This window comes from Anser anser, assembly GCF_964211835.1.
Source record: "Anser anser genome assembly, chromosome: 5".
Taxonomy (NCBI): Eukaryota; Metazoa; Chordata; class Aves; order Anseriformes; family Anatidae; genus Anser; species Anser anser.
The window spans coordinates 31,366,942-31,393,960 of NC_139725.1; the positions used below are offsets into that span (position 1 = coordinate 31,366,942).

At 44.8% G+C, this 27,019-nt stretch overlaps 1 protein-coding gene across 7 annotated transcripts in view; it reads right to left on the reverse strand.

Moving 5' to 3' along the window:
• Positions 1 to 14,501: 14,501 nt before the first annotated feature.
• The window catches only part of DPF3 (double PHD fingers 3), a 170,606-nt gene continuing 158,088 nt past the window's right edge, over positions 14,502 to 27,019 (reverse strand). For all 7 annotated transcript variants that reach the window (XM_083839354.1, XM_083839353.1, XM_083839358.1 and 4 more), the window contains one exon: positions 14,502 to 26,174. In XM_083839354.1, the coding sequence (XP_083695480.1) occupies positions 26,104 to 26,174 (71 nt within the window). In that variant the 3' untranslated portion in view covers positions 14,502 to 26,103. The remainder of the gene's footprint in view (positions 26,175 to 27,019) is intronic.

Consider the following 27,019-nt stretch of genomic DNA (forward strand, 5'->3'; position numbering starts at 1 on the left):
GTCCCACACCACCTGAACTACCAGTCACCTGGCGTGGACTGCCCTGCCACACTCTCTCCCCTGCAGAAGCACTGCAAACAAAATGCTGCTTAATATTTTTAAGGTTGTCTCCTTAGGCTAGGCAATGTGTTTGTTCCCGTAGCAGGACCACAGCACTCTACATCTTCCTGACTGGAGCCTGAGGAACACAGATTTAGGGAGCTCCTTTCAATAAGAAACATAGGTTTCCAAAAAGGTGCAGAGATCAATTAAATCCTAAAGAAAAGTCCTGTCAGTGGCACTGCTTATGCAAAAAATGAATGAATGAATGAATGAATGAATGAATGAATAATAATAATAATAATAATAATAATAATAATAAATAATTTGTGGCAAATCTCACCACTTTTTCAGGCCCTCTCCAAATCACAAATGCAAGCTGGCAAACCGTGTGAGAGGCTGTGAGGCTGTGCAGGGGAAAAAAAAAAAAAAGAAAAAAAAAAAACATTCAGGTGGTGGGCCAGATGGTGCCAATTTGGAGGGAGACATGCAAGTGCATAATGGAGCCTGGCGCACCCCGAGGCATGAAGGGCACCCCGCTGCCTCCATCACTGCGTGCCCAGCTCTCTGTCTCCTACAGAGGCATTTTCTTTATCAGCATCTTAGTCCAGCTGCAGGTGCAAGAGAGCTGGTAGGTGAAGGTCAGCGTTCACATTTCTGTCTCCTCACGGGAGTCAGACCAGGCATCAGCTTGATCCCGAATGCTGCATCCTTCTGTTCCCTCCTCTCTTGAAACACACTCCTTCTGTGTCCCACCCAAACTATGGTGTGGGTCCTCTTCTGAACAGACCAGTGAGGAGCAAAGCACAGAAGGCGTCTTTGGAGATCACATCGGGGTGGTTCGTAGCCTTCTCCTTCCAAGCAGAAACCCAGTTAAGTGAGAAGTCAGCATGGTACCAAAACAAGAACCACCATTTCTGCAGAACACCTTGTACTTCATTTTGGGGCAAATTTCCAGCAAAATCACCCGGGAAAACTGGAGGACCCTCTTCAGTGTACGTGCCCACCTCACCAGGTTTCTGCTTATCTACTCTTGCAAATGTACCATGTGTATATCAGACTGACAAAATGCAGATGCTAACATTTCATTTTTGTAAGAAAAAAGGTAAGAATCTGCTCACTATTTTTTTTTTAGTTTTATGCATGCTACTAATTTGAACATATCTGAGTAACTTTTTTATTGTGTAAAATAATAAATATGAACTCTTTCTATGCTCCATCTTCTTTCAGCACCAAGCCTTGCAGTCCTCAGCAGATTTCCTGTACCTTTTACTGCAGCATCACAAATCTAGCAAATGCCAATGGGACACCTCCAGGGACACAGCAAAGACCTCATACTTTCACAGGGAGTCTTTTAGGTGCTGTCATTGCTCCCAAGAACTACATACCAAATGATATTTTTCACTTGAGGGTAGGAGTTTCATGGTTCAAATATTCTTTTGTTGCAAAATTCAATGAAAACAAACAAACAAAAAAAAAAAAACAAAAAAAAAGCCTAGTAATTCTATGTTAAGTTAGTAAAAAAAAGTCTTTCATTTTGATCCAATGGTTGGACTTAAAATTATTTCATTTTACTTTTTTTATTATATAATACAATTTTATACTAAATTAGCATAATTAAGAGAAAACCATTTAAAATATGACATTTAAGATTATCAAAAGTGATTGTTCCAAGTTGAAATATTTTTAAATCAGTTTTTCATTTGTTTTGTAAGAGTTTGTTTTTAATTGTATTGCCATCTCTCTGTGGAAAATTTCAGGTTTTGAATTAACATCTTCCAATGGGAAAAAAAAAATCCACTTCCCCAGGAAAATGTCCAATTATCTTCTTTGTTCACTGAAAATTATATCTTTATTTATTCTATTGGCAAAGACCTGTACTGCTTTGCAACTTATGATCAGGCATTTCTATAAAAGCTGTTACTTCTTTGCATGTGTATAGATTATCTGTAGTAACAGTTTCTTGGAATGAGGGAAAAAAGCAGAAATATTACTCCCCAAAATGCAATAGGTTATCGATAAACTAAATAAAAGCCTCGGCTAGTTTCACTATAATATTGGTGCTGTCCTTCCTGAGAGAAAAAAAAAATAACGATGTTGTGAAGCTGGTGTTGACTGCAGTTCCAGAATGTATTATTAATTAAGCCCCATTTTATGGGGTCAGGCAAAAGGGAGTGTTGGTAAGTAAGATACGTAAAGGTTGATTTCTACCTTTGCGTCTCAGCTGCAGCCTTAGCATAGCCCAGCCGACTGCCACGTATGGGACACTGAATGCTGGTAAACCACAGCAAGTGCACTGCGGGGACGCCAATGCTCAGGGACTCGGCCTCCCAACAGCTCTGATTGCAACCAAATAACTTTCCTCCATGGGTAGAAGGTCATTTCTGGTCTGAAGCACTCTTCTTGTGCTTCCTTCCATGGTCCATCGTGTCTGAGCTGCTAACTCAGGGTCTAGGAGGAAAAGGCATTCGGGAACATTTGTTTTTCTTTAAAGGCATTCAAGAACATTTGGCTTTTTTTTAAGTGCCATTCCTCCTTCACCCACCCACCTCTGTTGGATCAGGAGAGATCTTCCACTAGGTTGGACAAAGCACTACTCTCCACCGCAGCTCAGCCAGGGAAGAAATGGCTCATCATCAGGTTAGGAAGCATTCATTTAACTGAGGTGTTGGTGAGTCTCAGCAAGTTCCTGACAAGAAAAATCACTTGTTCCTCTTCCACCACGGCTCACTCAATCCCTCCTCTCTGCTGAGCCCGGCTAACTCACTTCACAGTCACTCATGACTGAGCAATGATATGGAAAAATGTTGTATGTAATGGAAACCGTGACCTGTCAGCTCATGTGGGCTGGTGCCAAGGAGGCTTCTAATTATAGCCCGACATGTAAATACTCCTGGAAGATGATTGTACTTATTTGGACTACTGCAATATTAATTAAATACTTTGATTATTTTTGAAACATACTTTGGGAAGGAGGGGGAGAGGTTGTCAAGGGAATTAACCTTTTCACTGCTGAGAATAAGGTTGTTTTTCCTGGAAACTGTAGCAGAGGTTTAAATATGAAATTTCCCCCCTCGTTTTGTTTCTCCTCCTTTCTTTGGCATACTCATGTGAAGCTTCCCATCATCATCTGCTTGCCCTTGGTGTCCCCTGGCTCTGTGCTGGTGCCAAGTGCCCAGGATCCCCTCACCTGCCTCCTCGAGCAGGCAGAAGCCCGAAGGGGAGGGATGAGGGTTTCTGGCAGGGCACCAGGTGGATCTTGTCTGAGGCCAGAGTCCGCGGCTGCCTGACCTTCTGTGCTTGCGGTACTCCCAGTGGTGCCCATTTCTGGAAAGTCCAGAAACAAGATCCAGCTTCCAGCTCTTACCCTGGGTTTCCCAGCAGCTTCCAAGTACCGACACGGCGTTGTGACGTTGCGTGTGAGAGGCACAGACCAAGAACAGGACTTGCAGAGAAACCAAGGGAAATGCTTTTGGCTTTTCTGTTCATGCAAGACACAAAGATGAGCTCCGCTGCAGGCTCTCTAGGCCTGATGAATGTTTCACAGAGGTGCTGGGCTTGCCGGGAGCTTGGGGCTGCCCTACAAGTGAGGCAGCTCAGGTGCAGGCAGGCTGCAAAAGGCACTGGGCCAAGGTGCTGCTGGGCAAAGCAGGCTTCCCAGCCTGGAGCTCGCTTCCAAGCAAGCCTCAGGCCACATTTCAGATGAGCTTCTTGTTACCTTTTGAACAAATATACGGGAGCTGCTGAGCTGTGGAGTCCAGCAACATCTCTGAGTGACTTTGGGGAGTTTCTCAGCAAGGTCGGTCCTTCATTTCAATAGAGCCAAAGCTTTGTGTAGAAGGAATCCTCCGTGACAGTGTATGGCCTTGGGACAATCACATGTGTACGTCATTTCAGCACGAACAACCTGCTGTTCTTGTGCCATGCCTTGTAGCCATCGTGTGCCTCAGTTTCTCTCTCCACAGAGTGCCTGGGAACCTCCTCACTCCATGGAGTGCCTTGCACACAAGCAGCACCAGAATAGCAGGCGGCATGGGAGGCCAACTCCTGCACTTCCAGGGATTTTGTGCCCTGTGGAGGCCCTGCACATTTACACATGGTCCAAACAGGCAACCGGCACCAGTCTGTCCTGGTTGTCAACATAACTGAGTGGAGCACCAAGGGTGCCTCTGTACGGCACATGACAGCTCTGCTTTACCCAGAAAACAAGAGAATACAACCCTGGTCTCCCCTTCATCTTTTCATTATGGTCTGCAGGGCTGGGGAGTCCTGTCTGCTGTCTGGGGTGGATGAGTAAGAGATGGCTGTGGGTCAGAACTGGCACTAATGCACTCTCAAGGACTTTTTGCAGCTGGGCAGTGCTGTTTTGAAGATGCAGGGGAAGGACAAGAGCTATTTCTGCCCAAGGAAGGCAGAAGATGTTAAATCAACATAATGAGAGCTGATGAGAAACAATAGAGGCATCGGGACAGCACAGAGAAAGGGAGAGTTATGAGACCTGGATGCTGTGGGCCTGAGGCACGAGGACATGCATGCTAATTTATCCTTGTCCCTGCAGCCCTGCGGGGGACCATGACTCCATAAAAGCAGTGCTGCTTGGAAAGGTGGTGCTGTGTCAATGCCAAACACCCCCCTGCAAGGGCTCTGGTGCCAGGGACCTCCAGCTTGGCCATGTGGGGACATTCCCCCGGCTCTGTGCCCTCGCAGGAGGCACAAGGCCTGGAGGCAGGCACCAGGAGACACTCCCTGAGAGGCAGCAGAAGCTCCCCCTGCAGATGGCAGCTCTGCAGATACCCCAGGCAACGAGCACAGAAGCACCCCCCAGCAATATCTTGAAGGTCTTGCTCCAGCCGCTTTCCCCGGGGTGTATTCCCTGCCGGTTGTGTGCTTGCCAGCCCCTCAAGGCACAGCAGACGTGTGGGTTCTTCATGCTCTGCGTATGAGTGAAAACGGGACAAAGCACAGGAAAGCAACACAGGCCAAAGACAAAAGCCTGAGCTCAGAAGGAGGTGAAGAAACAGTGAGATCACCAGCCATAAGCTCGGAGATGCTGTGCTAATCCTAAATGCCTGAAACGGGGAGGTGGAGGGGAGGAGAGGTTTCTCTGTGCCGCTCCTTTTCAAGGAACAGCGGCTTCAGTTCAACGGCCGGACTTGAAGTTAAAGGGTTACAGCTTCGCATGGAGGCAAATGAACACACAAATTGATCAAAGCTGCCATTTTTTACCAATAACTTGTTTGTTCAGGGGCACTCGCTGCTCTTCATTCTGATCATCTCGCTACATAATCACTGTCACCTCACCCTCACCAAGATCCTCTGCATGGATTTTTCCTTTCCGATCGCATTTCCGGGGACGATAAGAAAGTTGCAGCATAAATTAAACAAGGCGCCTGGAGACTCCAATTCAGAAACAGTGTAGATGAATTCATGAGTGAAGGGGGGAAGAAAGAGCAGAGCTAAATGCACTGCCTGCCTGATGGCTTCTCCCTGGCCGTGTTCACACCAATTAGCTGTAGCTGCACTGATAGGGTGGCCAGGAAGGCACCTTTGTGCACACATGCTAATTTGCTCGCGGGCTGCAGCGCACAATTAATAAAAGCGCCGCTCCACACATTCCTGAAAACAAAGAGCTAACGCCACAAGCATCCAGAGGCACAAAACCCCAAAGGAGCACGCACACGGCTGGATCAAACGCAAGCTGCGTTTTGGGGAGCTCTGCACTGCTCAGCCAGCCCTGGCAGCCAGGCTCACTGTGCACCACAAGTGCAGGAACCTCTGCTGCCATCCCAAACTTTACGTTGCCGGTACCAAGCAAGCAGAGAGGAGAATAAACTTTTGAAGGCAGGAGAGAGTACAGGGGCCTTGAGTTTAAACCCAGGAGAAACAGGCCTTACACCAAGTCCTAATGTCAGTGCAAGGTAGAGAGAGGGCAAGGAGAAATCCATCCTCATAATAAAATGCTGGATTTAGCTGTGGTGGATAGATGGAGAATCAGGTTGCTATTCCTCTACTCCCTCCCTGATCTTTCGCTGTTATTAGCTTAAATGTTGGGTTTTTTAAAGGACAGGAGCAAGCAGAAATTAAATGCTCACTCTCAAAATGAAGCTGACATGAGCCTCTGGCTTTGAGGATGGATTAGTTTTGAAGGCATAGTATGCACAAAATGAGGCTGGTGAAGGCTGGCAGTGAAATTCCCAGTAGGGACAGGTTCCTTTAAAACACAGATTAAACAGGGAGGAAATGCACAGCATATGAATATGAATTGGTACTGGGCCTTGTGTGGTCTCGCTTCATTTGATAAAGCACATTTCCTCATTGCATGTCAATTATTTACAGTGTTTAAATATGTATCATCAGACGAACATGCCAGCCCTGAAACAGATACACAGATGCACACACAAACTCACACGTGCACGTCGGCACCAAGGAAGGAGGCGCACACAAGTCCGTCGGGCAGATAACAGGAGGACACTGCTGCGCTCAGCGAGCGGCAAGCATCAGGCACCCCTCCGCTGGGTCCCTGCCGCGTGTGTCCATGGCACTGCCCTGCAGAAGAGCTGCTTCTCCCCGGGATAATTGGGATGCAGGCTCTGCTCGGCGCCGCGGGAATGTCGGCACCCAGCAGGAGTTGCGCGCCTCGCCAGTGCTGCTGCTAATCTCCGGTACGTGGAAATGCTTCTCTGTGAGGGAGTTATTATTCTGCCTTTCGTCTGCACGAGTTCACAGCAAAGGAAACGCAGGAGAGCTACATTTAAATGGGATAAAATCCCTGTGCCCAGCAACTCTCCGAAGTTAGTGTTATTAGTAAAGATGTTAGTTGTCAATATCGCACTGTTCCAGCCTCCACCATCGTGTAAAACCCTGCTCTGATTTCTCCCGAAACAAAATAGTTTTCCTTATGTGATAGATTACTATTCTTACGTCTGTCCTTGGTTTCTGCTGCTGGTATATAGATGCCTTTCTGTGGCATGGGCTACCTCTGGAAACACTGAACTGTGGATATTTGGACAGGCCCAAGAGAAAAGTGTATCCACCTGAGCTTTACACTGTGTCTGTCCTCTGCCCCAGACTCCTCCTAGCTCGGGAAGGTCCAGGACAACAGAGATGTTCACTGGTTTTAACTCTGGTTAAATGTTCCCAAAAGCACAGGTAGGCCTGGAGTAACAGGTAGTGCTACCAAAGCATTACACTTTCAATAGCAACACTTCAGTAGGGAAACAGTTCTCTGGTCAGCTTCCTGTTCTCCTTGGGGACTGGAAGAGTGAAAGAAGAATTAAACATTTGTCCCAGCATAAAACCTGATGGGTCAGATTTTTGGCAGGTGTAAAACAGCAGATTTAATGGAGGTAATCCAATATGGACCAGCTGAGCACTTACCAGAGGAGCTGACCAAGGCAATTACATTTACCCTCCTGTATTCTTGGCCTCATGTCCTCTGTGAAATTTCCAAAAGACATTTTTATGTTTCAACTATAATATAAGAGATGATGCTCCATGAGCAGCAGACGAAATATAGCATTTTTTGTATAGCTTTGTATTGCTTATTGGGATTCTCCAGTGCCTTTAAGATGCAGGCTCTGATTGCAAATTTCCATTCAGCTGGGGCAATCATAATCTTTCTCCCTCATTCCCTAGTGTTTAATATGGTGTAATGTCATGCTGTGTCCTTTCATTTCAGAAGAGACTAACGAGAAGTTTCTCACTCTCTCTCCCTCCTCTGCTCATCTACGTGTTTTCATAAAAATTATAAGAGCCTAAGAACCATACGGTTTTATCATACTTAGCCCAAAATGACCAAGGAGTTTAGAAAGTATTCTTTGGAAGTCATTGATTTCATAACTGCAATTGGTCTTCTTTCCTAAATAATGGCTAAAAACATACAAGAAATGCAAAAGAAGTTATTAAATAACACTGGTAATATAGACTATCCCCACATTTGCTCCCAGAGAGATAGGGACATTCCATTTTACTCTGCCCTGCTACCACAACCTGAAGATGATGTGTTAGAGGGTGTCTCCGGATAGTTTGGGAAAGATTTTGAACTACAGCTCACCAGACAAAGCATACTTTCCCCGTCCCCTTAGTTTTGTTTTTAACTTCACAGACATCAAGACGGCTCAATTCATTTGCATCTGAATTTTGGTGCTGACAGCCAATACTGTCAGTACAACTCTAGGAAAGACGTTATTTCCTTCAACAGTGGCAGTAGCAGCTGCATGGGGAGCAGCCAACCCCCCTACCAGCTCAGCAAAACCAAGAAAATGTTGCACAGTGGGTACATGTAATTTGTGTAACTGAAGCAAAGCAGCATCCCACTATACAAATTACCCTGCAGTCAGGTAATCTTCCTTCCCCATCCCCATCCTGCAGTCTCTTCTGTCCCACTTTGCAGCCTGTTTGGCTTCCTCCTACTTACCCATTACCATCCCTCATTCCCACCCAGGCCCTCAGCTTCTCTTCACACCAGGAACCCGGTATCTCCATGGTGTCTATCCATCTCTCTCCTCTTCCAGCCACCTACCTATCACTCCCACTGGCAGAAAGATCTGTGGGAAGGGAGGACATTTAACTAGCTAAAATGGAAAGGGAGGAAGACATTTCAGCGATGGCCGTCAGCTATCTGAGCAGCCTGCCAAAACACCCAAACAAAATAGTGGAAAAAAAACAGTTGATGGAGAAACTTACCTAGAAGCTGAAGCCATTGGTTTCATACAGCAGCAAGATGACAGCTGCACATAGCATCTCAGAAAAGGAGGCCTTGGCTGTGGCTGAGCACTCAAGCTATCCACACAGGTGGCCCTAATTCCAACCACAGTCCTAATGCAGTATTACTGGGTGAAAATTATCTAAGAAATAGCAACAGCGGCAGCATTTACGCTTAAAATTCTGTGCAGTTACTGGCACATTAGGTGTGGAGCCAACATGCATCTCTGTCTACGTCTGTCTCTGTTAACATACATCTCTGTCTGTGCTCAGAGCCTGCAAACAGCTGGGACGTGCCCATGTGTTGCACTGACATCTGTCCACAGCTACCACCTTCAGCTGAAGAAGCCCAGCTCTCGTTCACAAATAATTGCCTGACCAGCTGCTGGCAGGCTTTGTGAAAAGGACTCAGAAAGGTCACAAACAGAGCGAATGCAGAGCCCGCATTTGTAGTGCCCAGCACCTGAGCTATACAGACTCCTCCAGGCCTCTTACTAGGGGCATAACTCCCCTGCCCAGGGCGGTAACATGGCCGCCATGTGCTCGCCTCTCCCATTCCTTGTGTAACGTATGGAGGCAGGGTGGGACGATGAGCTTTACTGGCAGAGGTGCCACAGGAGGGTGGCCCTGGGGCTCCCAGCACCACCCTGGGCCATGCCGTCCCCTCCCCATGGAGCAGGGGCTGGAGGAGCCCCAGGAAGACACAGAAGGGAGGCATGGAGCTTCTTGACACGATGTGTGGCTCGTGTGGTGACCCACACCAAGGGAGGTTAGTCCATGGTGGGAAGAGCTGCTACCTTCTCATTTCTCCCCGGTGGAGCCTCCCTAGCAAAAAGAACGGGAAACATCCACCAGAGTGAAATGCGACCTCTGCTTTTCTTCTCACCAGTCTGAACTTTGCTTTTCAGACTAGTTTGATCTCCTTGGTGGCCTTTTTGTCTTTCTACTTTCTTTTAAGATCACTCATTAGTCTCCCGCTGCTCAGGGGAGATGCCATGGCTGCCCAGGCAGCGGGCAGGATCTCACGGTGTTTTCTGACGGGGTCAGGCTGCCCGGCAGGTCCCTGCCCGCTGCCTGCGTTTTGGGGAGGAGCCCACAGGCCCGAGGCTTTTCTGGGCAGAGCAGATGGAGACCCTTGCTGCCGAATCCCTCCCTCGGGCCTGGTACCTCCTGGACATGGTGCTGCCAGGGGCCGGCCATCTGAGCCGCACCAGGTGCTGCCCAGCAGCTCAGCCCACCTCGCAGGCTGTCGGAAGCGTGAGGGATTAAATACGCCGATGTGTGTGAGTCTTGTGTTTAAACAAACAATTCTCTCTGAATAACCGGCAGGCTTTTCCACATGAAGCAAGGCTGACACCTGACTCTTCGCCTGGCTTCTCCCGGGAGAACATTTTAATGAGGCCCACAGCTGTAATATCACACAGAGAACATTAACAATGCTAATTACCTAAAGTTTAGCCCATGAATACTCAACCAACCGTACCTTGGAGACGAATTGTTGTTTTGGCCCAAACGAAGCAATGATGGCTTGCAAAGCAAGTCAAGGCTTGTGAGAGCACCAGGCACAAGACACTGGGCACAAAGACCTGGCAAGGGAGCCTCTGCGGCAGAGCTGTTAAATAGAAGAGGTGCCTGGACAGAAGGCAAATCTGAGACTGCAGAGAGAAACTGCCTTGAGGTGGCCAAATCCTTCCTGAGGAAACGCAAAAGGTGTTGATAGGTCTCTCAGCATCGTCTCATACAGGATCTGTGCAGAGCGCAAGGTTGGGGGCGGGAGGGCGAGGAAAGGGGGGGTTTTGGAGGAATTCTTCTGCCAGGCAGCCGCAGCTGGCGCTGGCTGAGCCGTGCACGGTGCTGTGAGAAGCCAGCAGTCCACACAGACATGCAATGCGCGAGTGAGCGCTTGCCTGGAAGAGGTCCAGGGCCTCTGCTTCACGCCATATGCACAGTCATTCTGCAACTCAAGGTCACTGCGGCGGTGCCCGGGCACGCTGGGATGACTGCTCTGAGCTGAACAGCTTTGCTCTCTCAGGCTGCCCATGCCAGAGCTCGGTCTGCAACGCAGTAAACAGAGTGATGTGTACTTTGCTGCACGAAGCTTAGCTGTCACCTCTTCCTTTGGCTCCTTATCGCCAGCGCTGCAGGGTGATGATGTATGAGAAGGGCCGTCGTGCAGAGGAAGGGGAGGCTCAGTCCACCCAGGTGTCTCTCGGAGGGGGAACGTGAATTTTTAGCAGCCTGTGTTGCTCAGCTCTAATTGAGCACAAAAACATCACATGGCAGGCAATAGCCCATTAGCAACACTGTGTGCTGAGGGGCCTTTTAATTATTTTTGCGTTCCCAGAGGACTACAGAATGCTCTTCACAAGCATGGCGCGGGAATGCCAATTAGGTGGCCTCCAGCCCTACTAGACAAGGTCCGGTCACATCACCTTGCGTCACAGGCTGAACCCTGCCCTCCATTTTCTCCCCAAGTCTGCGGCTCTCTGCCGTGAAATATTTATTAAAGGGAGCTGCCGCCTGTCGCGAACGTCGAGTCCCCTGTCTCCTTGCCAAGGTCAGGCTGCCGGGGAGGTACTTTTGCTCTCCGTAGCTTCTCGGTGAGACTGACAGGTCTTTCTGCCGCTCAGCACCAGGCAGGCAGCCTCGGGGAGGAGGCTGGTTCCCTTTCTACAGATTCCTGCTTCCCGGGAATATGGTGGGCACGTAAAAAAAATTACTGAAGCAGAGATTGCAAAGCAGCGAGCTATTGCAGTATCAAAACACATATTTGCACTAGGGCCTTTTGGGAGTGCAAAATAAAAAGCCATTAAATCAATTTCTACTGTTGTGAAAGGCCTCCTTCAGTCTTTGCAGTCAGCCTCACAACTTCCTAGGAAGCTCCCACACTTAGAGATAAAATCCCGTCCCACACAAAGGGATGGGAGTTTCACCCTCGGCTTATGTGGTGCTAGCTTTCCACCCCCTGAATTTAGCTGTGGATTGCCGAGTTTAGACTTATTGTTTCATACATATTTTGTGCCAGGAAAATGCTGAAAGCTTCAACCACAAGCTGTTTGATAACCTTTTATCAGCTGTGCTAAATTAAATAAGCAGGCACAGCATCACTTGATCAAGAAGGAGTACAGTTAAGGTGTCGAAAAGATCTTCCTCCCCCAGTATGGGCACAAACTAAAGTGACAGGAAAACATGTCCAGGAATAGATATAAACTCTGCGGATACAACGTGAGAACCAAAGTAAAGCCGTATGGTGCTGGGTCACAGGGCCTGCTAGGGGATTCACTTTCCCTTACCGTGACCTCTGAAGGAAGCTTGGAGGCTAAAAGCTCGTGAGAAGAAAGATGAGTGTAGGGCATGTACCCACAGTTGGGTTGTGTGCTGCAGGAATCCGGGTGCTTCTGGGGCTGAAGGTGAAGCTAGTTCATGGTGGTGGCTGGTTCCTGGCAAACCTGCAGACCTGTCTCTTGTGCTTTGCCATCTCTCCTGCCAGCCCACAAGTCCCACTGCATTTATTCCTTGCATGGAAACTGCCCCATAGCTCCAACGCTTCCTGCCTGTCCCCTGTGCCTCTCCTTGCTCTCCTAAAGGCTACCATAGAATTATGCAAAGACATAAAAATGTCTTCACAATGTCTTCTGTTTCCTCTTCTTTTTCCCCCGTGCTAGTAATTCCTAACATTTTACTTGCTATTGTTGTGGGTTTTTTTGACACCTGCTCAGCCTTGACCTGTCATTTTCTCAGATTAGCAACGCCGCCAAGATCATTTTCCTGTGCAGTGATGGCTGATCTAGAGCCCCTCATTATGCATGTATAATTAGTTGTTGTTTTTTTTTTTTCCCAGAAGCATTACTGTGCATTTATTGACAGTAGATTTCATCTGTCATTTTAAAACCCATTCACTGATTATCATGAAAAACTTCTGCAACTCTTCACAATCAACTCTTGTTTTGAACCATTTTTCATTCTCAGTAAACTTTCCACCTCACTTTTCAACCTGTTTTTCCAAATCACTTGCAAATAGATATTAAAAAGTAAAAATAAAAAAGAAACTGTCCAGCTTAGATCTCTGGGAAATTTTCCTCCTCTGTGAAAACACATTGTTTGTTTTCACCTTTATACTTCACTGCTGCAACTACTCTATGTCTTTTATTGGAACTACCAAAGTGGCAATTAATTACACTGTTATTCAAAATAGTTGCATTGTAAAAAGTTCTAAGTGTAGAGAGACATTACAGAAATACAAATAACAGTAGACTCATTTTTAGGACTCAGCAGGCAAGATATATTTGTTTTGACCTGTGTTTCTATACTATCCTTTGCATTCCCATCACTAAATTTAGTCTTTCACTGTATGTCATGAGCAATTTATCTTTTTTTTTTTTCTAAACGTATCACCACTTCAGAGTTTATTAAGCCATTCCAGAGCCGATTGCTGATAAAATCCTCATCTGGATTCAAGATATTAACAGAAAGACTAACTCCTCAAGTCTCTGGCACCAAGGCAACGTATTGTCATAAATCCATAGGAAGCCAGATTTCATTAGTACCCTTGGTCATGGAAGTAATCGTTTGCTCCTGCACTGGGCACCTGATCATGGCTGTGGGCAGCACAAAAGCCATCGGCATTTTAATGTTTTTCCTTTGCTGTGCTTTACTTGATTTTTGTCTCAGGATTACGAGATGCTGGGGAGGTAAAACAGCTACTCAGAAGAAAACAGCTGCCAGAAGCACAGGCTTCTGTTTTTTTACTTTGAGACGTGCGTACCATGTAGAGTTAAAAAATAGTGCTTAGAATAATTTAAAGCAGAAATCTGTTACGTTCCTTCAAAATTACCCGTGCTTGGTTTAATAGATGCTGGATTAATTGCGTGCTGTCTGAGAGCTTTTGTTCCTCTCTGGAGTGGCTGTGGTCTGTGCCACAGAGGTGAATGCTACTCTACTGTATGGCAAATTTGACATTGAAGGGCTCTTTGTAGAAATAAGACTGCCATTCTCTCCCATTGTCCCTTTGATTAAACAGTGCCAGCAAAAGAGACAGTTTTGATGGTTGTTTTCGTATTATGGGCATCTGGGTACTAAGAATTGGGCTGAGATCACCAGATCACAAGCCGCTTTAGAGATGTCTGTTTGTGCACTCTGACCCCACAGTGATGTGATCCAGAAAAGTATTTGGACCAGCACATTTCATATAGGGGAAAAGAAAAACAATTTCTGGGACATGTGGTAAGGACCATTTGTTGCCTGCATGTGCAGCTGTTCTCCTCTACCTCTTTTCCTCTACCCAAACCCACAACTTCCTAGTACTTCTGAAATAATTCTGGGCTGAGGACACTTTTCCTCCTCTTTAACATCAACAGACTGCCAGTGACTTCCAAGGTACTTTGTGATAAAAATACAAGAAACCTAACATACTTCGCAGTGGACGTGTTCATTAAAACTGCCCCCACTTACCAGGGCTTTTGTAGCTCCTCACGTCCATGAATCGCTGCTAAGTGTTGGCCCGGCATTCCCTTGGACACCTGGGACTTGTCCAGCTTAGGCTTCGGTCTCAGGGACTGCATGAGTTTATAACAGATAGTGGACTAGGCTACTGACGTCTTCTGATTGCTGAAGAAACTTTAACATACGGAGACCTTCTCCAGAGTTTGACTATCTCATTTTGTGAAGTACCAGAGCAAGCAGGAAAGATCTCAGAAAGCGAGCTCTCTCCCTGTCTTTCCACACATCTGTTTGGACATGCAACAAAGGATACAGGAGCATTTTTGCTTGTACTTTTAATTGTAGTGCTTTAATATAAAAAAAAAAAGTACATACAAGTTCTAAACTCCTGTTTTCTGCAATCGTTTACACTTTTTCTAAGTTGCAACAGAATATTAGCTACGTAGGTAGTCAACACTGCTAACAAACTACAGTACAAGTTACTAATAACAGTACAAGATGCTTGGAATACATTCTTGCAGATGTGTATGAATACCAAAGAAATCCTGCAAAGTTGAGAGGTTCCAACACACGTTGCTCTCTTCTCTCAAACCTCCGTAGGATTTCACTCACGGTTTTCCTAACCATGAAAACACAGAAGGGCTGATCCTTGGCTGGTGCAAACTGGGGTAGCTCCTTTAGCACCCACAGAGCAATGTCAGTTGTCATGAGCGAAGGGTGTGATTCACTCTGTGCTCAGACAGGCTGGGGGGGAACATCACGCATGTCTCCACGTGTGACAAACCAATGGGCCTTCTTGATCAGTGCTGGCTTATAGCATTGAGCAACATGGTTTTTTTTGAGGGTTTCAAAACTGATCTGTTTCTGCTGGCAGAAGCCAGATCAGGACTACTTAAGAACAGTTGGGAGCACTCTGGATTCTCATACCGCTCTGTGCAAAGCTGTGCAAATCTCCCTCGAAAAGCGTCAAGTTTGAAGCGTAGGAACCCACCCCATCACCTCTCCTCCCCCACAAAAGGCTGGCAAAGCTATCAAGCACTTAAGAAAACTGAGTGTGAGATAAGAGGAGCAGAAGTCCTCCACACAAGCCATATCAAAACAAATCTCTACATACGCACATTGTAACAATACAGTCACTTCAGAGTTCAAAAGGAAGGTTCACATTTACAAAGGAGGGAAAGAGAAAAATAACACAAGAAGCTGTCCTTATGATTATGTTCTGGTTCCTAAACCTGTAACCTTGGTCTGTGGCCACCAAAAGTAAATGAATACCAAGCAGCATAGTGTAAACTCCAATTAGGCCTCACATGGGGAAGCAACAGGCAACCTGGAGGTAGTGTACATAGCTGAAAAGGAATTTGAAAAAAATGACAGGCATTTTTATACTACTCTTGTACATTTACACGATTGAAGACACTGTGACAAATGTGCTGCAGTGACATCGCTCTCTAGCCTTGTGAGCCCACCTCCTCGCCACCCCAGCTTCAGTCACAGAAGGGTGTTTTCTCTGAAGCAAGAGGGACGTCTGGGGTATTCATCAGGCAGCAAGTCTTATTTTCTCACTCAGTTGTTCTGGCTTGCATCTGTGCTTACCCTGTGACTAACAGGACAATCAGTTTCATCTGAGACTGACAGGTTTTTCTCACGAGCATTGATACAAAACCTCCTTATCACTATTGCCCTGAGCACCAATATTTCAATGGCACTCATCAGTCAGTAGCACCCCAGAACCCCTCCAGTCTATTCACTGACTGGTATTAGATTATTCTGCTGGGAAGCTGCGGGAGTTGGCAAACCCATGTCAAGGCCAGCTTTTTGATTCATCTGGACATTACAAAAAGACTGAATGCCAGTGGCTCCAGCTTGGAGCAAAGACACAAAAGTCAAGTTCTCTTCTGCTGCAAAGAGGACAAAAGGCTATTTAGGGGATACAGTAGTTGGCAGATTGTAGAAGACATGATGGTGGCTCAAGGTAAGAAAACTTTTTCAGCTGTACTGCCTTTTCACTGACTGATTTTCTATTCACATTAAGTTTTAACTATCCCTAATTTTCTCCAGCCATGTTGTCTTGGCACCACAGTCAACACATTACAAAAGTCACTACAATGCAGACATGTATATGTAGGGGTACGTACAGCCAGGAGGTGGAGCAGGCTCCAGCCCACATTTTGTTGTTTCTGTAAGGGTAGATCCCAGCTAGGTGAAACAGAGATAACCTAGAGCATCCTCCATGTTGAAAAGAAGGCTGTGAGTATATAAACAGATAAAAACCTCAAAAACTAAACAGCAGGAATGGGCATTAACAGAACAGCCCCTGCTTTGCAGCTAACTAACCCAGGTGCTCTAAAATATCTCTCAGCTCAAATCATTTTACCTTGCAGAACATGCAGAAGAAAGAGGTGTTGTGAATGCAGGGAATGGCTGTGCTTTCTCAATATTGCCTAGAAACACCCGGTCTGCCTGCTCTTCTCTTGCCCCCTCCCTTTATAACAACAGCTCTTTTGCTTCAATGGCTAGCTGGTAAGACAAGACTATTTAATTACGAACAAACTCCAAGGTCAAGGTATTAGAAGACTGGAAACAGATACCCTGCTACTTTTCTAACAAACAATATATTGTACACCTAATTCTTCTCTGAATCGTCTCTCCAAGGAGCATAGCATCACAAGGGCAAGATTTCCATCTATCATGAGCTGGCACAACCAGTTCTAAGAATTAAAATGTAGATCAGGCCTCCCTCCAGTCTTTGTCTCCTGTGCCAAAAATGCTCCCTGCCCCCCAGAGACACCAGTTCTCTCTGAACATTTGTGTGAGATAGACACTTCTGCACTTGGAGCCCCAGGGTGGATCATCAATTGCTCTTACGCTGGTCACACACCAACCAGCAGGAACATTGTTTGTCTACTTCATGTATTTCTTAAACTATACACAAACTAAAATGTAAAGAAACTGTACCCCATACCCAAACTTAGCTATTAGACTAGGAAGGACTACAGGAATGTACTTACTTCTTCAGAAATTCCCCAAAGATCAAATTGGGATCTTCTCATGTTGTCGGATGTTTTTTCATCTTTAGGCTGTGTTAAGTTTTAGACCACAACTGTTGTATGTGTCACTGACCTTTCATTGAAAGGGATTTGCACGAGAAATAAACCCTGATGATTTCATCACTGCAGTATTGAGCATCATCGTGGGTAAGAGAGTCTCTGATGACTGAAAGAGCCTCTCAGGATCACTTGTCTGACACCTGGACTTCAGGACACTCTGGACCTTCCATGACCCTCATAAAACACCTTCATTTTTTTGCAGAGGGCTTCCAGGGACACACTCTGACAGCAAGAGCCAAGTCACAGAAATGGGTCATACAGTATCTTGATGGCTCTACTCATTCTGATGATGAGAAGCGGGGTAGGAAGAACCCAGCTGGACCCCAGAGCTCAAAGCTAGACATTGCATAAATACCTTTTCACTTCCAAACTGAGGAGACTTGATAGCAAAATCAATAAGGTACTGCAAATAAAAGTCCTCCGGTTACTTCTTGAAGCCATTTTTAAGGATAAAACAGTGCCAGATAAAGGAGCAAGCCTCTTAAGTCAGAACACAGTTCTTAGATGTTTAGCTCCCAAATTGAATTATACTTAAAAGAGGAAGGGAAGTAACCTAAAAGCCTTTACAGTCTATTTTTAAATGAGAGGATGTTTTTCATTTAATTCTCAATAACGCAATAACTTGAAAATAACTGAGGAAACCATGTACTCCCAGATGGTCTGTGTTCCGTGTGCTCTGGTGAAGCTGCTATGACTCCACCACATTAAAAAAAGACATACATTATTCTGTAGCAATTGTCCATGACACTGAGGCTTACAACATAAATATTGCAATACCTCATCCAGTTTCTGTATGACACACCATGTTTTATTGCAGTAATGTCTCATAATAGATGAAGGTGCTGCAGGGTCCTGTTTGGCCAATTGCTATAGGACCCTGGAGTGCACTATCATAAGGAGGGAATATCTCCCACAGGAAGGGAGTTAAGATGAGGTCTAGATGTCAGGAGAAATGGCTAAAGGCTTCGCAGACAATGCTGAGCAAATCTTTGCTGTGCCTCTTCCCCCACCGCCAGCCCCTCCATGCAGGGGGGGGGTTTGTTTCCTCGCTGGCAGATAGCGCTGGATGCAAGGTAATGGAGCAAAGCCCTACTACGCGCAGCAGAATGCCTCTAAATTAAGAAGCCAGTGTTTTTCGCCAACGTGACAGATTGAAAAATGCTTCTGGTACTTCCATGAGTGGGTTACTAAGCAACACTTTGGCTTCCAGGGAGCAGCCGTGCTGGATGTGATCTCCTGCCATCAGCCTGACCACGTCCCCAGCTGCGCACCGGGGGAAGGAGGGCACGTGTGCCGGCAGCAGTGCCGCGTGGCTTCCCCCGTGCAGAACAGATTCCCTCAGGATGAGCTGGCACCACGGAGGGAAATATCCCAGGGGTGACCTCGGGACCACTCATGGCGTGGCTAAAAAGCAAAGATATTGTCAGGAGGTACCACTGGGAGGGAAGGCTTGCTTAGGAGGTTTGCATACCACTCGCTAAACCTACGGCGTATCCCTCGTGCAAACTTCCACTTCAGGCTGTTGTGGAATGAACGGAGCTGAAGAGGACTGACTCCAGGGACAGGTGCTAACAACAGGGGCTGGAGAAGATTTCCACATGAGGAGAGAGGGAGAGAGATCAAGAAGACTGGAACAGATTAGAAATGGAGAAGGGAGGTAAGCTCAGAGCCAAGTGAAGTGAGGCCTGATAAAACAGAGGAAAATCACGTGCTGTAGTTCACTGTTTGCTAATACAGCAATAAAGGGGTTACAGAAAATCAAAAGGGAGTATACTGGAAACTGAACAATCAAATCCAAATTCTATGGAGTTAGGGCGAAATTTACCCTGGTTGCTGACTGCTCCATAATCATCTGCTGTGGTGTCTCACTTTGCTTTGAAGCCTGTGACATGGCACCACCAGAACCAGGCTGAACCCAAACCCAAAGTAAACAGACCAGACTTGGCTGGGGCAGAAATGCCTATTTTCTCGTCTGTGCTGGGTGTTCTCAACTAGCAAGATATACACATTTTTAAATAAAGACCAAAGACTAGGGCTACTTATATTGGGCCTTTTTAAGACACGAGACCAGCCTCTTGGCTTAAAGTCAATCGAGGAATGGTGATTGAGAGAGCTGAGAAGCTGACCTAACATTTAGTGAATCTGTACCCTTTCATTTGTTAATAAAATCATGTTCCAAATACGACTGCAATTATATTGTAAGGGGTAATGCTTTTTCTTATTTTGTTAGAACGCTGACACGTCTTTAGCAAAACAAATAAGATATTCTCCCTCCTTCTTCTCTTTCAAGGTCAGTAACACTTGTTATAGGACTTCAGATCTACTTCTGGTAGGTGAGCCATATTTACAGCAATAACATTAACATGAAACACAAATATATATATATATTTATATATACAACTTAAAGTCTTTCTAATTAAAATTAAATACTACAGCATCACACGGTAAGGCTCTACCAATGTATTAATGGGGATGTCACTATTTTGGGATCATTACTTGAGCATTTCAAAAGTGCATTAAAAAGCTGATGACATCACGGTTTTATCTGAGAAGCACTGTGATGTCACAGATTTAGCCTCCTTCTTTCCCCCCTTATGAATAATTGTGACAATGTTGAACAACCGTCAAATAAAGGTTCAATAGCAAAGATCCTAACTCAGCCTCCTCCACCCCCAGTTTTAGTTGATACTTTTCTTTGCAGCCACTTCTAGTGGAAAAAAAAAAGAAAAAAAAAAAAAACAACCACGTCTGAAATGGCAGATGAGGAACAGGTGAAGTAATAGCTTAAAAAGTACACAAACTTCTGGTTCTTAGGAGATCTGACCGTCTAGCACAGATGACAATTTACTTGAATGCTCTCAAGCCTCTCTTACATCTGCAATTCAATGAAACAGATTATTCCTGGACCTGTCCCCGTTACTGCTGACCCAGGCTACGGTGCTGGAAGAAAGTCAGAGTAAACTAGAGGACTGTTGATCTCCGCTGCAGCGCAAAAAAGGAATGCCATCAAGGTAAAGAGGGAACATTTCTCCCTGCATTTTTAAAGAACATTTTATGACTACAGAAGAGTCTAAAAGAACAATTGTATGACCTTAATGCTGAATTGGAATTCAGTCAGCATGTGAGTTTGATTCCCTGCAATGATGAAGGGTTTGTTAAGCACTTCTAAAGGGGAGAGGTGAAAGTTGATGGTTCAGCTTGGACCTCCCTCTATCTCTGAATTGATCTAGACCCTTCGTATCAGCTTTGGTACTGACTTTCTCAATTCCAGAAATATATTTCAGAGAAGAAAAAAAATAGGATGAACAATGAAGGATATTCCATAACAAAGCTCAAATGAGAGAACACTTGGAAATTCCTCATACACTTGCGATAGCCTTCAAAAAAGTATGTGGGGGCACATCTCTTGTGCTACACTTCTAAAAGATGTGAAGGAAAGAGTACATTGGGCATAATGTTCTTATCTTTTCCTTTGATTTTGAGCAGATACTTCCCAATGTACCCCGATGACCATGAAAGAGACTTGTTCTTTATCACACAGAATACGAAGACTGAGAACTGCCCTTCTCTCACCTTGCCTTCTGAAACGCGGGGAGAGAGGGAACATTTCCTGACTCACTGTGGAGGTGAAACCTTGGGTTTGCTGCAATGCGCTGGACCAGATTGGTGACTAGACTGACGGGAGTCTGAAAGAAAACGTCAGGACCTGAAAAATCAGCAATTTTCCAGCATGAAGGGCTTTGTTGTTAACTTTATGCACACGCAGGGCAGTAAGCTGATCTGGAAATAGTAGCTTCTTCATTTCAAAATAACAGTACCAATGCATACCCTAAATGTGCGAGTGAATACTGTAGTATACTTTGCATTTTCACCCAGGGTGGCAGAAAGACATTGCAAACATTAATAAGCTATTGGCTTGATTCCCCAGCAGCAAAACACCTGGTGTTCTCACGGACACTTGTGAAATAAAGGGGTAAACACTAAAAAGTCTGTCCCTCCCCTGTTCCCTGGAGGAGCTGTTGTTTGCCATTCCTGCAGACACTCAGCTGAGTGCCTCGATGGGCAGCGGTGGTGGCACCTGGCAAAGGCTCCCGTGGTGCAGCTGGAGAGGCAGGACTGCAACACACCACTCCTTGGTCCAGAGTGGTGCCATGATCCCTGCTGGACGTGCTGATGGTCAGAAGCTATGGATGGGTACAATGAGATGAAAAGAGCAGCTCACTAAGTGGGGCACCTCTCCTGTCCGCCTGCTCCTCTCTTATTTTCACAAAAACGTGCAACTGCTTTACTGTTAACATTTCAGATGATTTCCTTTTGCCAACATGCAGTCTCCCACAACAAAAGTGACAACTCAATCCATCTTTAATTGCCTCCTCCATGACATTTGCATTTTTCTGTCCTCCTAGACTGGTGCCAAAGTGTTCCCAATGTATTCACTGTTGCTTTGTCCATTTTTTTATATCAGGAAAACATAAAACATTTTTCCCTTCTGCTCTAAAGACAGTTTTATAGACTAACAGTTGGCATTGCTAACTGATTGGGTAGACAGACAGACAAGATCAACCGATTAAAGATGTCTCACTAAGGAAATGTCTCTACTACTCGAGATTACCATTTGCTCTGTTTTATTTATCTTCTTTTAGATGTACCCAGTTGCATCATCTTAGAGGATTCTTATTCCATAGATGCTCCATAGATGCTAACTTTCTGTTAAGTAGATACTGTGTTTTTTTTTCTAATGCAAGGTCTTGATGTGTTGAAACACACAGTTTCAACTTTTCTGATATTTCCCCCATATTTTTTACATGAAATAATTTGCCAGATTGCACTTGGATATGTGAATAATTGTGGTCCCCTCAGAAGCACCTTTTTTTTTTTTTTTTCGAAATAGTTATTCCACACAGAAAAATCATGCCCAGCTCTACCTGGAATTTCCTTGCACACAATGTACACCACTCCTCCAAGTGGCAAGCTTAATTAATATTCCTTTCTACCCCCGTCCTGTCCTCACCTCCCAAATGACCCCTGTCAAAAGAGATGCTGTAGGTGTGAGGAACATGCACTAGCCCCACAGCACGGCACAGGGCAGGAGGCTCTTGCTTTGGGGCCGAATTTACTGAGCCCTTTTTAAAGAAAGGTGAGGAATAACAATTTCAAAGTTATTTTGAGTAATATTTGTTTCAGAACACACTTAACGGTGACTTTCCTAGCTCAAGGAGTGTCCTAAGGTATGTTTTCTCAAATGCTTCAGATGCAATCTGAAGACTGAGACCATTTCTCTGCCCCTTCTGGCTTCCAGAAAACTGGACAGCCCAGCATTCGTGTGCTATGGAGGGAAAGCCAGAACCAAGCCATTGTTTCACACAATGCAGTCTGAATTGTTCATTCTCTGGAAAAGCCTGAGGTACCTAGCACCAACAGCTGCCATTGAGGGCATGAAGGACGTAATGGAAGGAGGTAATGCACTATTTACTGCATTCATAAAGACAATTTTCTGTAGCTGACCTTTTTTAGGTTTACCCAAAATGGATTAAAAATGAGAAGGGTTTTGTGAATATGTTTAACATATTTTAAGGCCATTACCCAGACACAGCTTTATTTAAATACATCCCCTCGACTGGTAAACATCTGTTTTTATAATAAGGACAGGAAGAACAATTACATCATCTAGTCTAGCTTCCTCTACAACACAAGCCTTTTCCAGTCAGACATTCTTGTGATTAACTAAAATTGCATTTAATTAAAATATGTCTTCTGGGAAACTGCCCAGTCTTGATTTGAAGACTTTGAGGGATGCAGAATCTACCACCTCCTATGGTAGTTTGGCCTGATTTGTGCTAAAAAATAGCTTGCCTTGCCTACTCAGAAGAGTTTTGAAATATGTCAGAGTTTGATCACCCTGAGGACTGCCAACGAGCTCACACATGGAGTGTGAACTTCACCACAGAGGGGAGCAGGTACAGAGATGATTTACTGGGTACATCACTTTAAAAAAAAAAAAAAAAAGGCAAAAAAGAGAAATCCCAGCTATCCCCAGAGCAGATAAGGAGCACACCTTGAATTTTGTCTCAGTTCGGTCTGCCAGGCTAAAGGGAAGACCAAGCTGCCTTCACTAGCAGCTTTCCCTGCTCACATATCTTTGTCAGTGCTCAGGAAAAACATCCCCTTGCTGCCCTGCCCACTGCACGACAAACATATACTTTCCAACAAATCCATTCCATTTTTAAAAGCTGATGGGACCTTACACTGATCTCCAACAATATTTTGCCACTGAAGATCTAGCCATCTATCCTTCTGTCATACCTCATTAGCGATGAAACTTCAGCAGTGCCACTAACGAATACTTACAACCATGAACAATGCTGTTCACTATAGTGTGGGAGGAGAAAATAGTCAGTGGTATGGATCACAAGGGCAAAACAGGAAAGCAGGTGTGCATGCAGAGCAGAGATCATTCAGCAATGTCTCCATCACAGGGACAGAGAGCACTGACCTGCACCAGCTGGTCCCACCAACAGCCCACAGAGGGCTACCAGAGATTTAGGTGATGCATCCAGGAGGATCACACCACCTCCTGATCATGTCCCTAGGACCACCCATCAAACCGGGTGACAGCAGACAGGGCGGTGGGAATGGCACAGAAATCTGAATGGGACCACAGGGATGGGCAGTTCCTCAAACTGTGAATGAGGAAGATTCTTTGTTTGACATTTTTTTTAGAGCTTTGTCCAGCCATGTACCAGACACCTGTGGTGTCATGCAGGCCTGTGGACTCCCGCTTTGCACTCTCTGCATGTGATACTCAAATATCTTTGTACGCTCGGCTCACCCAGGGGGCAGTCACACAGAAACTAAGGTATTGAATGAATCCCAGGTAGCTAGCGCAGCTGCTCCAGAAGAAATTTGGTCCAATACGACTAGGATAAATACTTTCTAAACTCCTTTTCTAACAGATTAAAATACTCCCACTGAAGCCTGAAATTACTTCATGACAGCACATGGGAAAATCCAACAGCTGACATGGCTACTGTGCAAGCTACAAAATGTAAAAGGTGAAGAAACTATCTAAATAATGAGGAAAAGTGCATTAGGTCAGTAAAGTTCATTCTAACTAAGTGTAATTACCAGGAGAAGGAAGAAAAATTAGCTCACTGATATTCTTTCACAATGTCCTTTCAAGTGTTCAGGGACATTTAATTTTGCAGAAAAGTTTCAACCAATATAAATATCCCAAATATAATCTTCAGTGTCCTTACCTACTAGTACAGGCAACCTGAACCACATGCTGCTTGGGACTCTCATAACTTTATATTTTAATCCCACTTAAATCTATGCATAGAAAGTAATATACATCATATCCAGGAAAATGATCTTTCTGGGCTACTTGGCAGTCTGGGGACTTGCGTGTTTTTAACCTTAAAGATGCATCTGGTAAAAAATGGTTAATGTACTCACTTGTCCTCCTAGCAATGTTGTAAGTTATTCAAAGGGACTCAACTCTAAAAATATTTTTCCAATGATGCTCTTGCTTAATGTTTCTCCATTTCACATGTAGAGGTTTGTTTAAACAAAGTACAACTATTTCTATTTAAATTTTAAAATAACTATGAAAATCTTTCCTTCCACATTAGGTTCAGTAAATTACTCCTTTATCTAGAGCTTGGGAAGGTTTTTGCCAAATTATCATGTTTGTCAAAAAATGCAGTTGTATAGAATTGTGGGGCAAAATGATTAGAACATTCAGATAGATCCTGGTAACTATTTTGATTTTAAAAAAAAAAAAAGTACATCTTTTCCTGATTAGACAATTCCTAAAATAAAATTTCCATTTTCAATTGCAGAATATTTTAGTTTAGAAATTTAAAAAAATAATCAAAAGTGCTTCATATCACCCTAAGTCAATGTTGCTCCTTTTTTTTTCAGCTTACTTTAGATGGCTCAGAAAACTGACACCTTCATTTTCTATGATCTACTTAAAATGACATTTTGCTTTCATTCAGTTTTCTGAGCTAAATGGCAAGACAGTTAGATACATAACCATTCACTTTTTTTTTTGAGCAAAAAAAAATAAAATGATGAGTCTGAACTGTGTGATGGCACTGCAGTGGGACAGTGTGCATGAATATCCAAAAATACCAAACACGGTAGACTTTTCTAAGCATCTGTGTGTGTTCATAATGGTCCTGCTCTTCTGTCAGAAATACTAAAACCAGATGTCTAAAGATCTGCCAAAGCAAAGCATTTGATCCAAGGGAGAAAGTGTCACCCTCAAAAAATTTTGATCAGTGCTTCTCTCAGTGACAATGTGTTGTTCACAACCTGGCAAGTACTGAACTTACGCAACGCAAGGCCCCGTATGAATACAGAGTGGTTGCACTAAAGAGATTTCCAGGCAAGCCCTTGAGGAGTAACTGGTGCTGCTCCCCAACAACGTACTCACCAATAAATCCTTGGGAGATATCTTACTATTTCTCCTTCAAGAAGACTAAACAGAAAGCACAAGGCCACACAAAACTGACTTCTCCATGTCAATATAACAACCCTCCCCCTTCTATAATGCATGTGAGCCCGTGACGGTAAGCAGCAACCATGCATAGCAGTGAAGAGATTTCATCGGGAGCATCAGGAAAGTACACGATCCTTCTAGTAGAGCCCAGGAGGTTCTGCATCAGTGACAGTGAATACGACAGATACCTCTTCCTGTACTTGAACGTCCATTCATTTTGATGTGGGTTGTGTCTTTGTGTTCTCGATGGGAAGTGTGTGCTGGTATGACAACATGAGGAGCAAAGTGTTTCTTGATTGCTGGAGCTCCTCAGGCCTGGAAACCAAAAGCTGATGCTCTTTCTCTGAGCAGCTCCCGGCACAAATGACAACTCCAACTCCCTGCAAATGAAGAAATCCTTCTTATGACACCAAATCCAGATACTCAGAGTTTATGTCAAGATTGGCTTGAATAGAATATCAAACATTCCTGACATTGGAATCGCCTGTATGTGTCTGAAGCAGGCTCTGGTGCCCTTGATGTCATGCATGTAGACCCTCTACACAGCTTAAAACACAGCTGGGATGTGCATTCCTGCTTATAGGTGTTTTATGTCTTAGTACATTCAATACACCACTTCCCAGCCAAACAGAAACCTTTACCTAATTATTAGCTCCATTTCGAATTTTTCCCTCCTGATTTTAGTTTCCCATTTATCAAAGTTACAAACATTTAGCTCCTGCATGCATGATTAATTTGTAATTATTCTTGTCTCACCCCTCATGTAAACTGCAGTCATTTGCACCCAGACATCTTCTCCATTCCTACTGCTCTCTGCAGACTTCAGTCAGAGAATCAATAACAGTAAGGGACTAGTTCCTCTCCTAAACCAGGAGGCAAACTGCAACCACTAGCAGTATAGTCAGATTGAATCCCCTTCAGAGGTTTTAACTGCATACTCAATGTAATACAGACCATAAAACCCTCACCCTTCCAAGGCAACGACAGGCCAGAGAAAAATGAAGGATTTTTCTCACAATCCTCTTTCTCAACAACAGACTCAGCTATTCCAGAGAATAGCTTCCTGTCTGGGGCTTTCTCTCTGTGACCTTGACTTCTTAGGAAGTCCAAAGCCACAGTTCACAGGAGCTCACTTCAGCTGCCTAAATTGAGGCGTCCAATGCCATATGGGACATCCAAAGGTATCCATGATCTGCAGAAGAGCCATGTGCTGGAAGAGAAAGTA